Source organism: Bufo bufo, chromosome 2, assembly GCF_905171765.1.
Source record: "Bufo bufo chromosome 2, aBufBuf1.1, whole genome shotgun sequence".
Lineage (NCBI taxonomy): Eukaryota > Metazoa > Chordata > Amphibia > Anura > Bufonidae > Bufo > Bufo bufo.
Genome location: NC_053390.1, coordinates 316450464 through 316476200, shown reverse-complemented (window position 1 = coordinate 316476200; position 25737 = coordinate 316450464). Strand labels below are relative to the sequence as shown.

General features: G+C 42.3%; 1 protein-coding gene across 4 annotated transcripts in view; it reads right to left on the bottom strand.

The window, feature by feature from the left end:
• Positions 1-1848: 1848 nt before the first annotated feature.
• Positions 1849-25737, bottom strand: part of SPIN1 (spindlin 1) — a 67168-nt gene continuing 43279 nt past the window's right edge. For 3 of the 4 annotated variants that reach the window (XM_040416960.1, XM_040416962.1, XM_040416961.1), the window contains exons 4-7: positions 19605-19858; positions 15899-16132; positions 4861-4893; positions 1849-2884 (exon numbers count right to left, since the gene is read on the bottom strand). In XM_040416960.1, coding sequence (XP_040272894.1) covers positions 2685-2884; positions 4861-4893; positions 15899-16132; positions 19605-19858 — 721 coding nt within the window. In that variant the 3' untranslated portion in view covers positions 1849-2684. The remainder of the gene's footprint in view (positions 2885-4860; positions 4894-15898; positions 16133-19604; positions 19859-25737) is intronic. The other variant, XM_040416963.1, reaches the window with a different exon arrangement.

Sequence of the window (25737 nt, the reverse complement as noted above, 5' to 3'; positions counted from 1 at the left end):
AGATGGATAAGCTATTCACTGTACACTCTCTGCCTCTGCTTGCCCGAAAGAACATTCAAGGAAGTACTGAAATAGCAATGGACAGTTACACAGACAAAAAAAATTAAAATAATAAAATACAAGGCATTTGCCATAAGGCTAAATATGAAACATGGCAAAAAAAAAAAAAAAAAGTTGTAAAAATAACGCCACAAGGGTTTTGAGTAACAGTTCAGCACTCTCGTGCACCGACAGGAGGTAAGTGCTAAAACTTAGCAGCACATGGGGACAAAACGAAAACCCTATAAGCTCTGTGGTTACAAAATCGAAAGCTATATGGGAGGACACATGCGGCATTTCTGTATCCATTGCACACAAGTCGCAACTCTTGCAATACTTGGTAGCAGTGGGTGAAATACGTGGTACACTACATGATCATTCATTAAGTACCAGTAAGATGCTGATATAATGCATTCATTTCCAATGCAAGAGCTTGAAGTTCACAGAGGAAAAATTATTATAGGTTGGCACCAACACAACTTGTAAGCCAGGTCAGTGTTGTAGACGGTCACAATTACGCTCCTATTACACTGCATTTTTGATATCCAATACTTCTAGAATTGTGGGGAGTGTAAGGTTACGTTGACTCTACAAGTCAACATACAGAAGGCTTAAAATGATCTGTGCAAAATAATGCAGAATGCAACATATAGGTGAAAAAGCCACCCCTAATAGAAAGAGGCTTACATATAAACCTGCATTGCAAGCCCTCGCTGCTGGAGCAGACACCATTCGTGTGTAAGAACGAGTTCTCACTGGCCATTTCCCTACTGGAGGAAAAGGATTTGAAAACGTATGTATTTCACCTGTAACAGAACCTGATGAGAATGCACTTTTAATTTGGCACAGCCAAAATTTGTGCCGTTTTTTTTACTGCTATGTTCAAGAAGCTTACATGCTTGTCTCAAGCTATAGATCAGAACTGTACTTGAGGGGGTGCAAAACGTAGTCATAACTCAAGTTCTGTATAGGTCTTAAAGGGAACCTGTCACCTGAACAATGGGTATTAGGCTGGCTGACAACAGAACTATATTAGTGCCATCTCACTGCCTGCCGCCGTTATTGAGAAAAACAAAACTTTTATAATATGCTAATTAGCCTCTAGGAGCAGGGGGGGGGGGGGGGGGTTTGCGTTGCCCCTGCTCCTAGAGGCTCCGTTCTCCCACCTCTGGCCACACTAGATTGACAGGGCCAGGCATCGTTTGTCTCCTACCTCCGGCCCTGTCTGCAGTGTAAATCTCGCACCGTTCAGTATTCGGCGCAGTGAGAAAGCTGGCGAGATCCCTTCACTCACAGCGCCTGCGCCGAATACTAAACAGCGCGAGATTTACACTGCAGACAGGCCCGGAGGCAGGAGACCAAGGATGCCTGGCCCTGTCAATATAGTGTAGCAGGGCGTGGCCTATAGAGGCTAATTAGCATATTATAAAAGTTCCGTTTTCTCAATAAACGGCGGCAGGCAGGGAGACGGCACTAATATAGTTCTGTTCAGCTGACATTAGCACATCGCTAATGTCAGCCAGCTGAATACCCATTTTTCAGGTGACAGAAACCCTTTAAGATTTACTACATCGGATAGGAAAATGTTATTTCCATTCTGTCACTTGTTTTTCAGCATTTTCAAATTCTTTTTTAAGATAGTCGAATCCATAAAGGGCACACCATTTTGATAGGACTTGAAATACAAAGTGACCAGCAGCAAATGACAAAAAAAAAATAAAACAAAAGCGTGTAGCCAAAACACAACGGAAATAAGAGGGGGGGATGGGGGGGAAAGAAATAAAAAAAATAAAAAAACTTAACAAAAAAAACACGTGGGAAGCAGAGACACTTCTCACTCACAAGACAAACATAACACTGGAAATATGCTTTCAACACAGTTTAACTTGGGGCAGAACTGCCCCACAATCTAAAACATCATGTCCACGGTAAAGCAAAAAATTAGGAAATGTTAGGTCTTTATTTTTGCATCAATACATTTTCTCTCATTTACACAGCTGCACTAGTGTTGCCATATTGAATGTGGAGCTTCAGGCCAATTTACAGCCAATTAACATCCCGCCGATACTCAACTGGATTGTGCCAAGTATTTGGCACAAAGTTGGTGTGAACGAAGTCAATACTTCACAGTGCAATGATTTGCTGGGACTCACAGCACAAGTATCAATTACCCCTACGGCCTTCAACAAAGACGCTGAAAGCTAAAATATTGGACACCTAGTTTACGGACGTTAGACATACCAAACAGTTCTCTGTAGAGCAAGGAATGAGTGCTTAGAAATACACATCTATCCCGTTATTTCGTAATCTGCATGGCTGGGCTTGCTCGTCTTTGCATGGAGACGCCTTCAGCTCGTCTTTGCACTGAGACACCTTCAGCTTTAAAGATTCATGTTCAAAAACGTAGCATCCTCTAGATCCAAACATGTCAACCTGTGAAAGTGGTTTGCTCCTGTTTAAGAGAAAGATGGGCAAGTATGTTCTTCAAAAGAAAAATGACTTTTCCCTTTCTTTTGTACGCAACACCAGGGATTGTGGGTTCGCAGGAATATCTGAACATTTCTGTAACCAGAAAACAAAGTCTTTCTACAAATTTTTACATATATTTAGATCCACAAGTTTGGCAAGGCTGTCCACAATCCTACTTAGGATGTCTTCACCAAATCGTAGACATAAATATGGAAATCGTCATCAAACTTTATGAAGTAAACAGAGGGTTTGGCTTCAACTTGATGAATAACCATGCCAGTCCTTTTTGAGCCATCTTCTTTGGCATATTCCACTTGCTTCCCCACCAGGCTGTCAACAACCTCACCAGGTTCTCTTTCAGCCGGAGGAGAATCATCTATTGGTAGCATAAGAAAAAAAAATAAAGAAAAAACAAACATTAGTACACATCTAACAAAACATTAGCTATCAACTTCCTAAGGCCCCTTTCACATGAGCGATATGGAATGGGTCAGCGAAAAATTGCTTTCTATACAAGTTGAATTAGTTTTGTCTGCAATGGCACTCTCAGTTTTTTATGCGTTTTTCAAACATGTGAAGAAGAACTGAAGAGTAACAATTTACATCTCCTACCAACCATCAATACAAAAAATAATTGCATCCGGACGCCTTCCGTTTTTCACACAAACCCCATTCACTACTATCAAGCCAGGGCTGCATGAAAATGCACAATATAGAACATGCTGCAATTTTTTTCTGAACACCGAGATGAACAGTGATAGTCCAGATGCTAAGCGTTCACTACACACATCTCATCAGGACGGAGAACTCGCTTGTGTGAAATTAGACATGTTTTGTTTTTTCCCTCCCTGCCTTAGGGGGCTTGCATATGCGATCTTCTGATCACTTATACCACAGACTGCAATATGGGCAGCCTATTGGATTTTTACAGGCTCGCCTGTCGGGCCATACTATGACAGGCCTGGGAGCCTTCACAAGGCCACGGGCTGTCATAGCAACTGATCTGAGCCCAGTGATACTGCCGCAGAATTTCCAATTGGAGGGCAGAGGAAGTCCCCTCCCTCAGTCTAAATGCTCAAATGCCATGGCAGCGATTGACCATGACATCTGAAGGGTTAATGACCAGGATTAAAGTTATCTCCCAGTCATTGTGCCAACTGTATGGAGCGGGACCAGCTGATAACCCAGCTCCATACACCGCTCGTACTCTGCTGACATACTAGTAACATCAAGGGCCGTGAACGGGGTTCAACTTTAAGGGTGGGTTTCAAAAAAAAAAAAAATTGTGGTTTGGAAAAAAAAATAATGCAATCTGTTTCTATGGCATTTTTTCTGTGGTAGAAAAACACCAGTGCAAAATCTAAAAGTGAGCCAATTTTAGGTGCATATCCATGAAGCAAACATAATTACAAAAAACAAGATGGCTGCACACCGTTAACTATATAATGGTGTGCAGCCATCTTGTTTTTTGTAATTATGTTCGTCTGTTGCTATGCTATTTATTACTGTCTGAACCCCTGAAGAATTGTAAAGCAATGCGGAATATGTTGGTGCTATATAAAGATTATTTAGAAAATGGGTCAGTCGCCACCACCAGGATTCCAGTGCATCCTGATAAAGGAGGGATATCTGTAATGAAGTCTATGGCCACGTGCTACCAATTGGCTTCTGGCACTGGCAAGGGGAGTAGGAGACTTGCAGGTCTCCGTTTTCAGTTGTGTTCTGGGCACAAGTGGCACATGCGGCAACATAATCCCAGACACCCTTAGAGATGGTGGGCCCCCAGTAACGTTAGGCAATTAGGCTAGCAGTCTTATGGAGACCTGGGTGACCTACGACTTTGGTGGAATGCCTCCAGACCAGAACCCCTCTATGTAAATCATACTGGGCACAATACATAAGCTTTTCTCCATTAAAAGGCATTCTACTGTATTTGACTAAATCTGCATTGATAAAATAAAAATTGATTTTCATTTGATTTTTTATACACATGTAAAACCAGATTCTGCAGCTGAACAAATTTTAACAGACACAGTAGAAGTTTTCTGACACAAGAGGAAGATGTGAAAGGGGTAATTAAAAAGTACCAAGGAACACGTTGAAAACAAACTCATGGCCACCATTCCTTATAATACATGAGTAGTAGTTTTAGGACAAAGAAATTAGTACTTCAAAATATCAATGTTATATGGCTTTATGATTTTTTGTCCCCAGAAACGAGGTATATGAAATAGTCACCCAGTTTTTCAGCAGATGGGACTCTTGATGTAGCACATATACAGGAAATATAATTTAAAGAACTTTAATATGGCATATTAAAATGATGATATGAACAAATGCAAAATGTATTACCTTTGTCATTCTTTGGCATGGATGAAGAATGTCCTAATAGGTATAACGATATGATTAATAAGGTTGTAAATGATAACAAGAAAATAAAAGTGATAGCCACCATCTCTGGATGGATCAGTGAAACCAGAGGATGAAGCAAGGACATAGTTCAGAGGCTTATATGCTTTGCACCACTCATGTATTATACAAGGAATAAAAAGAATGATATAAAGGAGCCACAATTTAAACCCCAAAAGGACCTAGGGGGAGGTTTATTAAATCTGATCCAAATGAAACTGGCCTGCCTATAGCAAGCAATCAGACTGATCCTTTTCAGAGTTCCTTTGGAAAATGAAAGGTGGAATATGATTGATTACCAAGCCATTTTTCATTCGCACCAGTTTTGATAAATCTCCCCCTCAATTTTTTTTTAATGAAGACTCATGGAAAAAGTGATACACTGTTATACCTAGCGCAGGGCTTAACGGTGGGTTGCAAGACTGAGATACCAGCAGAGGATAGTCATGCTCCACCCCCTTCAGGATTTGCCTTAAGCGTTCCCGTAAGTAGTACGCACAACCCCTTACATGCCACACAATCTGACACAGCCATGACAAAAACCAAAACCACTTCAAGGATCTCACTTGTGAATAAAGAGTAATCAAAATGTTACGGACACTCCAAAACTATATCAATAAAAACTACATATCACCCCACAAGAGAGCCCTCCCTCCCACAGCTCCATAGACATAACTAGAAAAACGTTATGTGGGTCAGAATATGGCATTGTAAATTTAACCACTGAACAAAACCCATAAAACTATGGCTGAACTGCATTTTTTCAAATTCCACACCATTTAGATTTTTGTTCCAGCTTCTCACTACTTCATATGCAATATTAAATAGTGCCATTAGAAAGTGCAACTTGTCCCACAAAAAACAAGCCTGCAAAAGCTTTGTGAAAGGAAAACTAACATTTTTGGCTCCAGAAGGGTAAGGCTACTTTCACACCTGCGTTAGGTGCGGATCCGTCTGGTGTCTGCACAGACGGATCCGCACCTATAATGCAAACGCTTGCATTCGTTCAGAACGGATCCGTTTGCATTACCATTTTTTTGTTCATGATAATGCATTGCAAACGGATCCGTTTTGACTTACACTGAAAGTCAATGGGAGGCGGATCCGTTTTCAATTGCACCATATTGTGTCAGTAAAAACGGATCCGTCCCCATTGACTTACATTGTAAGTCAGGACGGATCCGTTTGGCTCCGCATCGCCAGGCGGACACCAAAACGCTGCTTGCAGGAATGGAGGCTGAACGGAGCCAAACTGATGTATTCTGAACGGATCCTTATCCATTCAAAATGCATTGGGGCTGAACTGATCCGTTTTGGGCCGCTTGTGAGAGCCTTGAAACGGATCTCACAGGCGGACCCAGAGACGGCAGTGTGAAAGTAGCCTAAGGAGTAAAAAACTAAAATGTAAAAGAAAAAAAAAATGCTAAAATTGTTAGGTCAAAGACGGGTTAAGGGGAATGTATCACCTAGATTTTATTTTTTACCAATTAAAACTAGATACTGAAACTTTTTCTAATCTGTTATGTTCTGACTGGTGACTGGAGATGCACCTGACTTCTACCGGAGTGTTCAAGCATGCTCTGACCTTTGCAGAGTTCACTGTGCAGGGAAGGGGAGGAGCTGTGAGTGGTGTCATCCTATAATACAGCATTTACCTTTCAATCTAACCATGCCCTGTAATGCGATGACTGCAGAGAAGAGATCTTTACAGATCAGGAAGTGCCAACCTATCGATAGGCTTAGAGGTCTGTGTGAAAAGATTTCAGGATTTTTTTTCTAGCTTTTAGCCTTTTTTTTTTTCTGTCTTAACTCTACCCTTTTGAAACATAATAGAATCAAGTTTAAAGAGGGCCTGTCACCTCTGACACGTCTTTTAGTAACTACTTGCATTCCTCATGCAATAACAATTCTGAAGCATCTTTTCATATAACTGTTGGGTTATTTCTTTAATATTCCTCACAAATTTCAAAATGAATTTCCAAATGGGTGTCACCTGCAGTTTACCACTGATATAAAAGGGTTCTCTCATCTTGCCGTTACTAGGGAGAGATGAGATACAGTCCCGACCACCAGCCGGCTGGCAAACAGCAGAGCGCTCCGGTAGGTTAGGGAAATAGTACAGCTTGCTATGCTACACTGCTTCTATAACTCTCATGGACTGCAATAGGAACTACTGAAACAGCGAGCGCCAGAGTGCTCTACTGTTTCCCGGCTGGCTGGTGTTCGGGACTGGGTCTCATATCTCCCTAGTAATGGCAAGATGAGAGAACCCTTTTAAATCAGTGCTGTCAGTGGTAAACTGCAGGTGACACCCAGCTGGCATTTCATTTTGAAATTTGTGAGGAATAAAAGAAATAGCACAAGTTATGTGAAAAAAATGCTTCAGAATTGTAAGTTAATGAGGAAAACAAGCAGTTACTAAAACAAACACCAGGGGAAATGAAAGGTCCTCTAAAAGAGCCGCCATCTGAGATTTTAGAAGAGTGGAACCACAACAGAGCAAAGCTGACCATAAACACAAGATATTTCAGTCAGCTACAGTGCCTTGAAAAAGTATTCATACCTCTTGAACTTTTCACATTCCACAAACTTCAATATATTTAATTGGAATTTTATATGATAGATCAACACAAAGTAGCAAGTAAGTGTGGAGTGAAGAGAAAATGATACCATGGTTTTCAAAATTTTAATAAATAAAAATCTGAAAAGTGTGGCGTGCACTTGTATTCAGCCCCCTGTACTCAGATTCCCCTAAATAACATCCAGTCTGACCAATTGCCTCCAGAAGTCACCTAATTAGTAAATAGAGTCCACCGGTGTGTAATTTATTCTAAGTATAACTACAGCTGTTCTGTGAAGGCCTCAGAGGTTTGTCAGAGAACATTAGTGATCTAACAGCATCATGAAAACAAAGGAGCACAACAGACAGGTCAGGGATAAAGTTGTGGAGAAGTGTAAAGCAGGGCTAGGTTATAAAAAAAATCTACATCTTAACCTCTGAACATCTCACGGAGCACTGTTTAAGCCATCATCCAGAAATGGAAGGAGTATGGCACGACTACAGACCTACCAAGTCATTGCCGTCCACCTAAACTGATAGCCTAGGCAAGGAGAGCACTAATTAGAGAAGCAGCCAAGAGACTCATGGTTACACTGGAGGAGCTGCAGAGATCCACAGCTCAAGCGGGAGAGAGTGTTCACAGGACAACTATTAGTCGTGTACTCCACAAATCTGCCCTTATGGAAGAGTGACAAGAAGCATGCCATTCTTGAAAGCAAGCCATAAGTAGTCCAGTTTGTACTTTGCCACAAGCCATGTAGGGGACAAATTAAATATGTGGAAGAAGTTGCTCTGGTCATATGAGACCAAAGTTGAACTTTTTGACCAAAATGCAAAACGCCATGTGTGGCAGAAAACTAACAGCACATCACCCTGAACACACCATCCTATTATGAAAAATGCTGTGGGGATGCTTTTTTTCCGCAGGAACAGGAAAGCTGGTCAGAGTTGATGGGAGATTGGATGGAGCTAAATACAGGGCAATCCTTGAGGAAAACATGGGGACTGGGGAGGAGGGTCACCTTCCAGCAAGACAACAACCCTGAGCATACAGCCAGAGCTACAATGGAATGGTTTAGATTAAAGCATAGTAATGTGTTAGAACGGCCCAGTCAAAGTCCAGAGGTAAATCCCACTGAGAATATGTGGCAAGACTGAATTGCTGTTCACAAACACGCTCCATACAATCTGACTGAGCTTGAGCCTTATTGCAAAGAAGACTTATAGCAAAAGACTTTCAGCTGTAATTGCAGTGAACGGTGGTCCTACAAAGTATTGACTCAGGGGGGCTTAATACAAATGCACGCCACACTTTCCAGATTATTTATTTATTAAACATTTTTAAAACCAGGTATCATTTTCTTCTCACTTCACACATACTTACTACTTTTTGTAAAATCTCAAAATACATTTAAGTTTCCGCATGCAGTTCTCCCCCCCCCCCCCCCCATCTAAAAAATGGATCTCAGACAGAAATGGCTCAAACGGATCCCAAATTGTGCTTAAAGAGGACCTGTCACCACCCCTGACATGCCTGTTTTAATAGCTACATGCGTTCCCCATGTAATAATGATTCTAGAACATCTATTCTTATGACTATGTTATGCCATTCCTTTATTATTTCTACTTTTTACTAAGCGATGAATGAATTGCTAGCAGTCTGCAGTAAGGCTGGTTTCACACGGGCGTTGCGGGAAAAGGTGCGGGTGCATTGCGGGAACATGCACAATTTTTCAGCGCGAGTGCAAAACATTGTAATGCGTTTTGCACGCGCGTGAGAAAAATCGGCATGTTTGGTACCCAAACCCGAACTTCTTCACAGAAGTTCGGGCTTGGGATCGGTGTTCTGTAGATTGTATTATTTTCCCTTCTAACATGGTTATAAGGGAAAATAATAGCATTCTGAATACAGAATGCATAGTACAATAGGGCTGGAGGGGTTAAAAAATAAAAATATAAAATTTAACTCACCTTAATCCACTTGATTGCGCAGCCGGCATCTCTTCTGTCTTCTTCTTTGCTGTGCACAGGAATAGGACCTTTGATGACATCACTGTGCTCATCACATGGTCCAATCACATGGTTCATCACCATGGTGAGGGACCATGTGATGTGACGTCACCACAGGTCCTTAGCCGGCAGCTCAACATTACAGAAGACAGAGATCCGCAACTACGCGATCAAGTAGACTCTGAGTTTTACTATGCATTCTGTATTCAGAATGCTATTATTTTCCCTTATAACCATGTTATAAGGGAAAATAATACAGATCGGGTCCCCATTCAGATAGTCACCTAGCAACCATGCGTGAAAATCGCACCGCATCCGCACTTGCTTGCGATTTTCACACGACCCCATTCACTTCTATGGGGCCTGTGTTGCGTGAAAAGAATATAGAGCATGCTGCGATTTTCACGCAACGCACAAGTGATGTGTGAAAATCACAGCTCATGTGCACAGCCCCATAGAAATGAATGGGTCAGGATTCAGTGCGGGTGCAATGCGTTCACCTCACGCATTGCACCCACGCAGAATACTCGCCCGTGTGAAAGGGGCCTAAGGGTACAGAGGGGAGGTAACAAGTTGGGGGGTGTACCTGCACAGTCTGACTATGGCAGCACTGATTGGATAGAGTGAGTCTGTGCAGGTACACCCCCCCCCCCAACTGGTTAAAGGGTTTCTATCACTTCGTATGACATAATTAGCTGTCAGACACTAGCGATCTGCTAGTGTCTGCTCTGGCCAACCATCCTACTATAATCACTTGTGGGGCAGCGGTTTTGCTAAAAAACTAACTTTTATAAATATGCTAATGAGCCTCTAGGTGCTATGTGGGCGTCATTAGCACCTAGAGGCTCCGTCTACCTTCATACACAGCGGCCGCCCAGCGCGTCCCTCCAGCCCGCCCATGTCCTCCTCCGTGTGACGCAGCGGACGAGTTCTCGCGCATGCGCCGTGCGCGCCTGTATTTGGCGCATTTGAGATCTCAGCTCTGAGCGGTCAGACATTCAATGCGCATGCGCGGCTGTATTCGGCGCATGCGCATTGAATGTCTGACCGCTCAGAGCTGAGATCTCAAATGCGCCGAATACAGCCGCGCACGGCGCATGCGCGAGAACTCGTCCGCTGCGTTACACGGAGGAGGACATGGGCGGGCTGGAGGGACGCGCTGGGCGGCGGCTGTGTATGAAGGTAGACGGAGCCTCTAGGTGCTAATGACGCCCACATAGCACCTAGAGGCTCATTAGCATATTTATAAAAGTTAGTTTTTTAGCAAAACCGCTGCCCCACAAGTGATTATAGTAGGATGGTTGGCCAGAGCAGACACTAGCAGATCGCTAGTGTCTGACAGCTAATTATGTCATACGAAGTGATAGAAACCCTTTAACAGCCCTCTGTACCCTTACTGCAGACTGCTAGCAATTCATTCATAACTTCTAGTAGAAATAATAAATGCATGTAGCTATTAAAAGAGGCATGTTAGGAGTGGTTACAGGTCCTCTTTAACTGATGCATGGGATTTAAATTATTATTTTTTTTTTTTAAAGGATCCTGTTTTTTTTTCTGTTCCTCGAAAGGACCAAAAGAACGGAAACTGAAACCGTGATGTGAAGGTTCCCTTAGCTATTTCAATGCACATCTGATCTTTTAGATAGAAGATTGGATGAGTTAGAATCCAGCCTGCACCTTTCTTCCAAAATTTGGGATTGGGCAAGGTTCAAACCACGTCGCCATTACACAAATATGTCCCAGATGGATACAACTGTATGCCTATAAAGTTCTATATAACCACCTTTCACTCCCATTTTTTTTTGCATAAATTTGTATTAAAACAGTTGAAGCAATATATACACACACACACCATGTAGGTCAAAAGAATATACTTTTGGCATAGGTCTAGGCCAGATATAGCAGCTGAGATCCTCTGAAGTGAATGGGGTCAGGAACTCTCCACTGCCACCAATGATGGGGGAACATGATTTTAACTAGGGGGGGGGGGGGAAGAGGTGAGGCCGCACTGGCCACCAATGGTGGGGGATTCAGAACGTGATTTTAATTAAGGGGGGGGGGGGGGGGGAGAGAGATGTGAGGCCGCACTGGCCACCAATGATGGGCGATTTGGAACGTGATTTTAACTGGGGGGGGGAGGGAGGTCGCACTGGCCACCAATAAATATAATATTGGGGAGGGAGGGGGTCTGCCTGGCAGCACCTGATCTCTTATAGGGGGCTATGATACGCACAATTAACCCTTTAGGTGCGGCACCTGAGGGGTTAATTGTGAGGATCACAGCCCCCTGTAAAAGCAGGGGGCAGTCGTATACACAGTTCTCAGTATATTCTAACTTGAAGCGTCCCCATCACTATGGGAACGCCTCGGTGTTAGAATATACTGTCTGATATGAGTTTTCACGAACTCATATCTGAAAAAGCTCTCTGCAGACGGATCTGCAGATCCATCTGTGTGAAAGTTGCCAACGGCCACGGACGCGGATGCCAATCTTGTGTGCATCTGTGTTTTTTCACAGACCTATTGACTTGAATGGGTCCGTGAACCGTTGTCAGTCAAAAAAATAGGACAGGTCATATTTTTTGGACGGACAGGAAACACTGATCACGGCCGCGGATGAACAACGATGCATTTTCCAAGTTTTCAACGGACCCATTGAAAGTCAATGGGTCCGCAGAAAATCACGGAAAACGGAACAACGGCCACGGATGCACACAACGGTCGTGTGCATGAGGCCTTAAGGAAATGTTTGAGAAAGTGATTTAACCCTTTCCTGACCGCCGCCATACATGCATAGCAAAAGTCTTTAAAAATGGTTCCCACTCGCAAGCGCAGCGGCCAACATAGCAGCGGGGTTTCTGCCGTTTTAAATAGCAGACACCTGGGGCTAATGTCCCTAATCAGCAATAATGACGATCACAGGCATTTGACCCCTCAGATGCTGTGGTCATCTGAGAGCTAAAAACCTGGAAGCGCTGCGCCATGGGGTGATCGGGAGAGCCATTCATTCACTGTGAAAGACATTTTATAGGTATATTTCAATGTAGGCCAGCAAGTGGAAGACACTACATTTGAATATACTGATTATATTTAGCAATATACTGAATCCCACTGCTAAACAGAAATGTACACTGCTCAAAAAAATAAAGGGAACACAAAAATAACACATCCTAGATCTGAATTAAATATTCTTCTGAAATACTTTGTTCTTTACATAGTTGAATGTGCTGACAACAAAATCACACAAAACTAAAAAAATGGAAATCAAATTTTTCAACCAATGGAGGTCTGGATTTGGAGTCACACTCAAAATTAAAGTGGAAAAACACACTACAGGCTGATCCAACTTTGATGTAATGTCCTTAAAACAAGTCAAAATGAGGCTCAGTAGTGTGTGTGGCCTCCACGTGCCTGTATGACCTCCCTACAACGCCTGTGCATGCTCCTGATGAGGTGGCGGACGGTCTCCTGAGGGATCTCCTCCCAGACCTGGACTAAAGCATCTGCCAACTCCTGGACAGTCTGTGGTGCAACGTGACGTTGGTGGATAGAGCGAGACATGATGTCCCAGATGTGCTCAATTGGATTCAGGTCTGGGGAACGGGCGGGCCAGTCCATAGCATCAATGCCTTCGTCTTGCAGGAACTGCTGACACTCCAGCCACATGAGGTCTAGCATTGTCTTGCATTAGGAGGAACCCAGGGCCAATCGCACCAGCATATGGTCTCACAAGGGGTCTGAGGATCTCATCTCGGTACCCAATGGCAGTCAGGCTACCTCTGGCGAGCACATGGAGGGCTGTGCGGCCCTCCAAAGAAATGCCACCCCACACCATTAATGACCCAATGCCAAACCGGTCATGCTGGAGGATGTTGCAGGCAGCAGAACGTTCTCCACGGCATCTCCAGACTCTGTCACGTCTGTCACATGTGCTCAGTGTGAACCTGCTTTCATCTGTGAAGAGCACAGGGCGCCAGTGGCGAATTTGTCAATCTTAGTGTTCTCTGGCAAATGCCAAACGTCCTGCACGGTGTTGGGCTGTAAGCACAATCCCCACCTGTGGACGTCGGGCCCTCATATCACCCTCATGGAGTCTGTTTCTGACCGTTTGAGCAGACACATGCACATTTGTGGCCTGCTGGAGGTCATTTTGCAGGGCTCTGGCACTGCTCCTCCTGTTCCTCCTTGCACAATGGCGGAGGTAGCGGTCCTGCTGCTGGGTTGTTGCCCTCCTACGGCCTCCTCCACGTCTCCTGATGTACTGGCCTGTCTCCTGGTAGCGCCTCCATGCTCTGACAGAGGCAGCAAACCTTCTTGCCACAGCTCGCATTGATGTGCCATCCTGGATAAGCTGCACTACCTGAGCCACTTGTGTGGGTTGTAGACTCCGTCTCATGCTACCACTAGAGTGAAAGCACCAGCAGCATTCAAAAGTGACCAAAACATCAGCCAGGAAGCATAGGAACTGAGAAGTGGTCAGGTCACCACCTGCATAACCACTCCTTTATTGGGGGTGTCTTGCTAATTGCCTATAATTTCCACCTGTTGTCTATCCCATTTGCACAACAGCATGTGAAATTGATTGTCACTCAGTGTTGCTTCCTAAGTGGACAGTTTGATTTCACAGAAGTGTGATTGACTTGGAGTTACATTGTGTTGTTTAAGTGTTCCCTTTATTTTTTTAAACAGTGTATATTTAGCAATATACTGAATCCCACTGCTAAACAGAAATGGCAATCTGACCACAGCATCTGAGGGGTTAAATGTCTGCGATCAGTGTGGAGTGGGCACCATCTTTAAAGTCACTACTGCCAACATATATAGTCATGGGGCGGTAGGGAAAAGGTTAATAATAATTTTAAACAATTTTCTGGTGTTATTTGTAACCTTCCATCTCAATACCTACAGTAAAAAAATTAAATAAAAACACACAACATAAAATTTTGCAGTTGATATCAAAGCTCATCTATTCCCTTCTGATCTCTGCACAGGTCACATAGCAGGCATAAAAAACTCCCACAGAAGTCAATAATGTCCCCCTCCTGTCCAACGTGTCTATGAACCATGGTGGCTGCTGTAAATCATCTCTCTAAGGCCTCATGCACACGGCCGTTGTTTTGGTCCGCATCCGAGCCGCAGTTTTGGCGGCTCGGCTGCGGACCCATTCACTTGCACTCCCGTGTGCTGTCCGCATCCGTTGCTTTGTTACTTGGCCCCGCTAAAAAATATAACATGTCCTATTCTTGTCCGCGCTTTGCGGACAAGAATAGGCATTTATATTAAAGGCTGTCTGTGCACTTTCCGCAAAGTGCGGAACGTGCACAAACGCCATCCGTATTTTGCGGACCGCAAAACACCACGGTTGTGTGCATGCGGCCTAAATGTTATCAAGAACAGTTCTAGCAAAATGGCCGCCCCCATAATCATGTTCAGGGAGTAGATTAAAAGAAATCTGCAATCAAAAAATAAAAACGGATTAGAAAGAATGAATGTGCGTTACCATTTGATTTTAACCCCCTGAGGACCCTGTGATTTTCAATTTTTGTGTTTTCATATTTTATTCCCTGCCTTCCCGAAGTTGTAACTTTTATTTTTCCCATTCACATGGCTGTATGAGGGCTTGCTTTTTGCAGGACAAGTTGCACTTTCTAATGGCACCCCTTAATATTGCACACGATATAGTGAGAAGCTGGACGCCATAGCTTTATTGGTTTCGGGTTTACTGTATTCCACATGTTGTAAAACAGACCTTCATTCGCCAGGTCAGTACTTTTACAATAAACTACATTTACATAATTTTTCTTGTGTGTTAATACTTAAACATCAGAATTTTTTGCATTGCCATATTCTGACCCCAATAACTTTATATTCAAATCTACCAAGCTGAGTGAGGGCTAATTTTTTGCGTGGCCATCTGTATGACTTTTTGATCACTTTTTATTATGTTTTTGGGGAGCTCAAGGAACGGAAAAAAACCTGAAATCACCATATGGGATAAATACATTTAATTTCTAATGGTATGGGCATTTTGGGACATAGCAGTGATAAATGATTATTTTTTTTATTATTTTGTCCCATAGACTGCAATGATTTACCATTTCAGCCTATGGGAGTTTCATGAACTTCACTTTGGCAGGCCTCGAAGTGTTCACAAGAAAAAAGCTGCACTGAAAACCGAGGTGAAGCCGCTCAAGCCCCACACTGTCGCCAATCACAGACATTGCTTTCCGGTGTCTGCTGTGTAAAACGGAAGCTGAGTGGAAGCCATGTTTAACAACCAAACTTCTGCCATACGACAAAGGCCGGAAAGGGGTGAAGCAGCAGAAATTTTTCTGTGGCACATTCACGTTTAAGTGAAAAAATATTTCCATTCATATTGCTAACAAATTTAAAAATACTAGCATGACTTACTTGAATCTGGCATAATGCGAAGGTCTCCTTCTTTGTAGTCATCTAAAAGTTGATACATGTATAAGACAGGGTCCTTTTCATAGGTGATATAAAACCATGTGTTCATAATGGGTGCTCGTGCCAGTACCATCCCCCTCCATTCATCCTTAGAGCCATCTTCTGTTTCAAACATATGCTCTACAGCTTTACCAATCATTGTGTCTGCTAAATGGGCATCGCTGATTCGAGATGATGCTTTGAATAAAGAAACAAAAAAAATTGTTTCACAAAAATGACCAATCGTAACGATATAAAACAATTCTACAAATTAAACAATGCTATATTTGTGTGAAGTTAGCTCCACTGCACTGCTTTCAATTTTCTAGTCTGAGTTGTCCACCCTGCGCCCATTTTCTCTAGAAGTTGAAATATATAATAATCAGGGGAGAAGACAAATTGAGAAACATAAAAGGGAACCTGTCATCACCTTTCTGCTGTCCATACTAACAGCAGTATAAAGTAGAGACAGGTGAGTGGATTTCAGCGGTCTGTCATTTATAAGTTACAAGTAAGTGGTTGCCGAGAACCAACATCACAAACATTGCCGACTGAGCCTGGAAAAGAGTCCCTGGAGAAGAGTCCTGGTTATCCATGAGTTCCTGCTCTCCTGCCCACCTGCTGATGACTGACCGGCTTCTACCTAGTTTCCCCCCATCTCTCTAGGAGAGAACTGCCAATCATCAGCAGGTGGGCAGGAGAGCAGGAGATTATGTATAACCAGGACTCTTCTCAGGTAGATGTGACTCTTCTCAAGGCCTGGGCTGCAAGGATTATGATGCTGGTTCTCAACAACCACTTACTTTTAGCTCATGAGTGACACACCGCTGACATCAGCATGTCTGTCAGTGAGATCAGCATAAAGTTGATAACGGGTTCCCTTTAACAATTGAGGTGGTACATTCAGCCTAATGGCTCATGCACACAAATGTATTTTTTGTCCGTGTCTGTTCTTTTTGCGGCCCATATGCGGAACCCATTACTTCAATGAGGCCACAAAAATAAATAACTAAAAAATAGAACAGGTACTACTATTGTTCGCATTATGGACAAGGATAGGATTGTTCATTTAGGGGCCAGCAGTTCCGTTCACAAATACGGAATGCACATGGCCTGTATCAGTGTTTTGCAGATCTGCAATTTACAGACCACAAAACATCCAAATGGTCGTGCGCTTGAGCCCTAAAGACTGTATTAGACAGCCCAATTTAGCAGGCATTTGTTGGGAAGGATGCGTTCCTACCCGCCAATCGCCTGCTTGTTGGTGGAGGAGACTGCTGCATGTTATACCATCGCTCTTCCCTATACTAAATCATTGTTTGTCACAGCAGGTAGTGATTGGGCACCACGATCTGCCACCTGCGATGATTTTATAACCTGTCAAAAAGGCAGACTGCCCGATGAGCAATCGGCAGCAGTATTAGACTGCCAGATGATCGCTAACAAGGATCACTACAAACGCTCGTTGTTAGCCATAATCTGCCAAAAAAACACTAAACGGTAGGTGTAATACTGGCTTAAGGCCACAGATCCCACGGTCAGTGGAAAAAGCATAATAAAAATATTTTTGCCTCTTCATGTTTTGGATACATTACAATCTTATTTTACTGGAATGTAGAGTGCTGCATACTGCACTAGTTTTGCTGTGGTAAATATAGCGGCTGTGAACAATGTCTAAAGGCCCTTTTACATGGGGGCGGGGGGTGTCGATGTTTGGGAGCCAACTTTCATACAAATGTTTTTGTGGCTGATCGGCCCATATAAACACCACCGATCAGGGGACAAATGTGTCTGTTGGATGATCGGATCTTTTAAGGAAGCTACAAAAGCATTGTGTGTCTGCAGCACATTGCCTCGTGTTAACAGGACAATGCTCATCCTCCATACAGTTTGCGCAATTATTCTAACCATCGTCCATGTAAAAGCCCTTTAAATAAGCGCCGATCTTCTTATATTGTCACTCTCCGCTCATTATGGCCCCACATCAGGCCGCATTAGGGTACTTTCACACTAGCGTTTTTCTTTTCCAGCATAGAGTTTTGTCACAGGGGCTCTATACCGGAAAAGAACTGATCAGGCATATCCCTATGCATTCTGAATGGAGAGTAATCAGGATGTCTTCAGTTCAGTCATTTTGACTGATCAGGCAAAAGAGAAAACCGTAGCATGCATGCGCAGACCTTGAAAAATGAGAAAAAAATAAATACCTGATCCGTTTTGCCTGATGACACCGGAAAAACGGATCCGGTATTGCAATGCATTTTTCTGACTGATCAGGCATTTTTCAGACTGATCAGGATCCTGATCAGTCTGAAAAATGCCTGATCAGTCAGAAAAAAAATGACCTGCGTTTGCATACAGTTTGTCTGATCAGGCATGCAGTTCAGGCAACGGAACTGCCTGCCGGAATCAAACAACGCAAGTGAATCCGGCATTCAAAATACCGGAATGCCGGATCAGTCCTTCCGGGTTGCGCAGACCGGTAAAAATGTGAAAAAAAAAGATACAAGACAGATCCGTCTGTCCTCATAACAAGCGGAGAGACGGATCCGTCCTTGCAATCCATTTGAGAGACGGATCAGTCTCACAAATGCTTTGAGTCAGCGGCAGGTCGGCGGCCAGTTCAGATGACGGAACTGCCTGAAGGATCACACTGCCGCAAGTGTGCAAGTAGCCTTAAAAGGACCCCAACTCATCTCAAAGGGTGCAATTCTCAAACTGCTTCACTGTAGGCTTCTGCATGCAGTGTTTTGATTTTATGCACACATCCACCATATTCTCCTCTGGTTTGTCATTTCTACCCTATATATCTGTTAAAACCATTAACCCTTAAAGGGTTTCTATCACTTCGTTTCACCTATTTAGCTTTCAGACACTAGCGATCCGCTAGTGTCTGCTTTATCTAACCATCCTAATATAACTGTTTATTGGGCAGCCGTTTAGCTAAAAAAATAACTTATATCTAGTGTCTGAAAGCTAAATAGGTGAAACGAAGTGATAGAAACCCTTTAATACTAGTTTTAAGGTATTGGGTCTACTTGTTCGTCAGAACCTTCACGCTTAAGTCTCAAAAATGTCTTGCACTTATCTAAACCACAGGTGAAGGTTAATATACAAAAAATGCTTATATATATATATATATATATATCTCGTATTGCAGTAAATGTAAAATATATGTCTAATGCACATGTTAGATATATGTGTAACAGGTATATATGTGCATATATATGTTTCTGCAGCTATGATACCATGCATTCGGCAATTCTCTCTTCATGTACCTTTAGCACAAATGTGGCCTTCTTTTGCTAAAGCATGCATATCTCTTTTTAGCCATGCGGTTTTAAGCTTCAGACAGCCATTTCCTGTTTAGCTTGTGTTACTAGACCTTGTTGTCATAAGAGTATAAAATATTACCTTTAAAGAAGAACTCTGCATATTTATTACAAGCATATAAAGCTGAATATATATATATATGTGAACGTGTGTGGATACAGACATAATTTCCTTACATATATCTGTTAAAACCATTAACCCTTAATACTAGTTTTAGCCTATGCTTTCCTGCTACATTTTGTTATTATAACGTACCACATACAAGGTTATTCTTTGTACATAAACTGCTGGTTTACATGATCACTTGTGCAGTAAATCATGATTTTGGTGCACTTACCAACTCTGTCTGGAAGAACTTCGAGAGCAGACACCCTTTCATCCTTGTGAAGCTCAAGTCCATACACACAGTCAAATCCATCATATTTTATAAGATAAAGAGAAGGGTTAACTGGTACTTGATCCAAAACAGTTCCTTTCCATTGAGTTATTGGACCACTGCCCTCTTTCCAGCCATGCTGTATTCTACAACCTACAATATTTCTTCTTGGTTGAGAGATTGGTTTACTTGGTCCCATATTGCTTCGATGTTTCCTAAAAATGAGAGGGTCTATTAAAGCTTAGCAGAATTTAATCCCTCCTTGAGATTGTCAGAATATTTATACTGTTCTGATGAATAGTTTTCCATTTATGAAAACAAGCAAGGATCTGTAAGTTGAGGAGATTCCAACTTCTTTCCAAAAATCCTAATTAAAGGGAGTCTGTCACCTCCATATGGCCATATACAGTGCTTGTTGTCCTATAGCACACCTATACATGAATGTAATGGTACCTTTGTTATTTTCTTTAGACTTGCAGAAGCTGGAAAAACTAAGTTTAATTCATATGCAAATGAGCACTGGCAAGTCTCTGCCTTTAATTGTTTTCCCGCCCCAGCCTCTGCCCGCCCTTCTAGTCCCTTGCGTCATCCCAGCGCCTGTGCACTGCCTCGCCGGAGAATGCACACTGCGATGCCCATTGTGGGCACGGCATCGCTTTAAGTACTGTGCATGCGCCGGCAAACGCCACATTGCCGCTGGATTTGCGCCGTTCACCGGCATGGGATCTAGGCCGAACCGAAGGATGACGCAAGGGAATAGGAGGGCTGGCATAGGCAGAGGAACAATGAAAAAAGGCAGAGCAATCTGGGCTCCAACACAGTGAACGCCGCCCCTGGACACTTGCCAGTGCTCATTTGCATATGAATCAAAGTTCGTTTTTTCCAGCTTCTGCAAGTGTAAAGAACATAACAAAGGTACCATTACATTCATGTATAGGTGTGCTATAGGACAATGTAAGCACTGTATATGGCCATATGGAGGTGACAGACTCCCTTTAACAAGAATTCGTCATCTGCGCTGAGTTGAAGACGAGAGAAACAATTGTATACAAAATATATATATTTATTTATTTATAAACCATTTCAGTGCAAAATAATAAAATATTAAATTGGTGACAAAGAATAATGATCAATTAGGTTCAATCGGAAAAATATGTAACTTGTAAGATATAAATACAACCAATAAAATAACTTTTTAAATGAAATGGGTATCTTATCAATAGCCCACAGAATAAGGCCGAATGCACACGGCCGTGAACGGTCCGTGGTATCCCGGCCTTGATTCCTGCTGACAGCAGGAGCGCACGGCGTCATTGGTTGCTATGACGCTGTGCGCTTTATGCCGCCGCTGCCCACACTCGTATAGATCATACTGTAGTGCAGCGGCGGCATAGCATAGCAACCAATGACGCCGTGCGCTCCTGCTGTCAGCAGAAATCCAGGTCAGGATACTACGGACCGTTCACGGCCGTGTGCATTTGGCCTAAGTAAACAAAAAGCTCAAAATTGACACGTGACTTCTCCCAGGAGAAAGATGTTCATAACTCAAAAATTTAACAGCACATGGGCAAAATTCTCTCCTCATGCACAAGTTTGGCTATAATCCAATATTATATTCAAAGTAAAGTTAAACTTCCACCAAATATATAACATACATATATATAAATAATATCTCCGACAAGACCATTGACTAGAAACTAAAATCAGTTTTCTGAAGATTATACAAATGTACGGTATATATCACATGTACTGTATTTTTCGCTTTATAAGACGCACTTTCTCCTCCTCTCCAGACCCCATACCGCCCCCCCCCCCGCAGGCAGTTTCTCCTCTCCCCAGGGCAGTTTCTCCTCACCCCTACGCTACTTGTCCGGTGCTGATTGGTGGAGGAAGGGGGAGCAGGACTCGCCACCAATCAGCTACCGGTACACTGTTCAGTGCCACATGACATCCCCCCCACCCCCCTCTGGGTACCGTAGATTAAATCCTAAGTCCCAAGGTGAGGACATCTTAAGGCAATTTATGGTACCCAAATTAAAAACTGTGTGCCAAATATGACTAACCCCCATAATCCATAGAAATCCAATGTACTGCAAAATATGGGTGGATTCCTATGGATGAGGGGGGGGGTTATAGTCATATTTAATATAGACACATGACTATTACAGAAGCGTGTTCATTTTAAATATGACTATAACCCCCACATCCATAGGAATCCACCCATATTTTGCAGTACATGGGTGGATTTCTATGGATGAGGGGGTGTCATATCTAGACAGATGCCAATTATAGAACAGTCCCTGGACAGTGTTCATTTTAAACATACTGTAACTACAACCCCCCTTTTAGTTCAAATTCTTTTTTTCTCCATTTTCCTACTCTGAAAAATGGGTGCATCTTATCAGGTGCGTCTTATAAAGTGAAAAATACGATATATATTTATCTCCCAAGACTGAAAGACATAATTTGCACTGCAGTTGAAATGATCTCAAATCTAGATCCTACAAGAACGATATCGTCTATTCGAATATAAAGATAGAAATGTATAATATACCAGCAAATTAGAATTTTAGTTGTCTGAGAGAAGTCAGCGGTCACAGTTCAGAAGCAAGGGATGGTCAGGTTCTATCTCCCTACCTCTAATTCCTTCCTCTCCAGTTTCTCCTCTGCCTCATCCGATCTCTCCCTTGTCGGCTCATCCTATCCTTTACTCCCCCCCCCCTCCCCCCTGGAAGGTGGACTTGGTTTGGTCTTCCACATGACCAATCACATCATAGTAGGGGTGCACCGAAATGAAAATTCTGGTCCGAAACTGAAAATTCAGGATGCCCTTGAGAAAACCGAAACTGCCTTTTTGCCCAAATACTTTTAAAATACTTTTTTTTTAATGATTTTATTAATAATTCTTTTTCATGAATGAAATTCATCTGTGGGTGGCGCTGTTATGGAGGGGGGGATATGTGCACTGTTATGGGCATAACAGTGCACAGATCCCTTTCCCCATAACAGTGCACAGATCCCTTTCCCCATAACAGTGCACAGATCCCCCCTCCCCATAGCAGTGCCATAGACCGATCCCCCTACCCATAACAGCCCCGGCCCTGCTGCTCACAGCAGACTAATCACTCACTGCATCTTTATTTTACCTTACAATCGTGACGCTCCAGTAACAACTCTGCAGGCAGAGCGGAGGGCGGCGTAACGTCACTTACTCACGTGACGCACCTGCTCCGCCCACTTTATGAATGAAGGAGGCGGAGCAGGCGCGTCACGTGAGTAAGTGACGTTACGCCGCCCTCCGCTCTGCCTGCAGAGTTGTTACTGGAGCGTCACGATTGTAAGGTAAAATAAAGATGCAGTGACTTAAAGTAAACCGCCCGCCCGGCGCGGGTGACAAATCCCACAAATCCCAAACCCCATATTTTCTGCCGATATGTACCAATATCGGCCGAAATGGATTAGGCCCATTTTCGGTGCACCCCTACATCATAGTGCATCAATCTGCTACTTATCTCTTACTCACCACCACCACAAGGGGACACTAGTGTTCTATGTAAAAGTTTGTATAATTACATTTAATTCTTCTATTTTCTAAAGATCTAACAGAAAGATAACCTTTGACCTAAGCTCTGGACATAGCCCTAAATATGAGGAAAGGGGATTGTAATGGATACCAACTGACAGACACAGTCTGCTTATAGATCTACTACTTTAAGACCATCTACCAAAGCACTTAATCTTCTTTCTCAACATACTTTGAAAATTAGGCAATTAGTTCCCAACATTAGCCTTTGCAACACAAAAAAAAAAAAAAAAAATCTAATAAAAAAAATATTGTATATCCTACCTAATTATATAGATAAAAAAAAAAAAAACACAACCTTGTTAATAAGACATACTAATACGTTTCAATGGGTATACTTAAAACAAGATATAATTTTACTTCCAATTAATCAAACATATAGATGTAGCCTATAACATCATAATACAACAACATTATTGCTAATATCACTGCTATGAATAGTAAATTTACATCAGGCAACTTTTCAATAAACCCCTTTTCTATTCATGGAGAAGAAAATAAAATAAAAATTCTTTAGAACATTCCATTCCTTGTTCATTATCTTTTGTAGAAGCCTGAAGAATCTTTTATGGTACCTGTCAGAGTCCCCCGCAGTTTACGATATGAGAATGTTTACACAAAGATTCCCAACTCTTTCCTTGTAAGTCTTTGTCCAGAAAGAATAAACTCGCATTGACCTTCTAGCAAGCAGACAAAATGGCTACCATGATGCCCCTATATCAATCTGTAAAGTAATAAGCATAGGCCTCTACAACATTGAGTCCTTTAACCCCAATATTTGACAAGACAGTACACAATGTTAAATACCAATTAGCACCGGCAGTGCTTAACCAGTTCAGGACCAATGCTACTTCGGGCTTTAGGACCAGGGACAGTTTAGCCGGTTTTCATACGTTTAATAGCTATACTATTTAGTTACATTTTTTATTTGTTCCCGCTAGCATCGTGAGTTATTTCATGAATAATGCAGGCTCCTTTTCATATAATTTATTTATTTTATTTATTTTTACATGAGAATTTTTTGACTTTTAGTTTGAAGAAAGTAGTAAAAACACATTACAATTTAGATTTTTTTTTTCTGGTAATATAGTCTCAATCTGAAATGGACTTCAGATTTGAGTTTGTTATAAGTATACTGTAAATCAAAATATTACTTTTTTAATTAACTGTTATAAGGGAGTGGATTTTTTTTTTTGGGTGGGTTATTTTATGTAATATTCCATTCTTGTACTCTGTCCCTCAAAACATCAGAAAAGACCATTGCAAGGCTTTGCTAAATTTCTTTACACTTGGACTATACAGGGGAAATCTGCCCAGATGCAGTGACAATTGTCCCCGTTAGGACTAACAGCAGCCTCCTAGTATCAGTATCCCAGCAATGACCTGATCATCACCTCACCTTTATGATCACTGCCTGATCGCTTGGCCAGCTTGCTAAAGCCTGTGAAATAAATATGTTATTTTTTGGCTTTATAAAACGCACTTTCCCCCTCAAAAGTGTGGGACAAATGGCAGTGCCTCTTACAAAGCGATCGCTTCCATTATGGAAACGCTCACTAGTATGCAGGAGGCACGGGGAGTGGTGACAGTAGCGATGCTAGCTCTTGCTGTACTCACAGCTCCCTGGTGTTCTCTGGGCACCACTGTACGTGTCCTGACTGCATACAGCAGCCCGACGTAGTGCGCAAACTGACCTGACGCTGTACGCAGTCAGATCACAGTGAGGCGCGAGCCCGGAAAAGACCGGGGAGCAGTGACTGCAGGAAAAACTGCCAGACCTGCAGCGGAGCAAAATAAGTGAATTTATTTTATCGCGGATATGGGTCTGACCTGAGCTGTGATGGGAGTCTGATTAGAGCGCTAAATTCTTTTTTTCCCTTTCTCCTCTAAAACCTAGGTGCATCTTATAAAGTGAGAAATACTGTATATTATAGCACAAACTTTAGGAACACAGGACATCCACTGTAAAATATACGGTGGGCAGTCTTTAACCGGTTAATTCAAAATGCCAAACAATACACTAATTAATCGCACTGAAAAACTTGTAATATTTAAGTCGCAAAAAAAATAAATAAAAAGCTTTCATGTTATCAGGCGAACAAGACAAGCATAAAGCAAAGGTTTATATCAGGGGCACGACAGTTTGGAAATTCTGGTGTTGCCTTCAACAGGATTTTCATAGCTGCAAAACTGCAGGAAAAGAAGCTGCTATGTAGGGCTAACTACTACTGAACAGCAGGCACAAGGGAGGACAGTCTAATATACAGTTGTGTTCAAAATAATAGCAGTGTGTTTAAAAAAAGTGAATAAAGCTCAAAATTCTTCTAATAGCTTTTATTTCCATACACACAAATGCATTGTGAACACTACACATTCTATTCCAAATCAAGACATAAAGAAAAATATATCAAATTTGTGTTGTTCCTGTAAATTCTTTTAAGAAAAGTGAATATTAGACTGTTCAAAAAAATAGCAGTGTTTGTATTCTTCTTTACAAACTCAAACATTCAC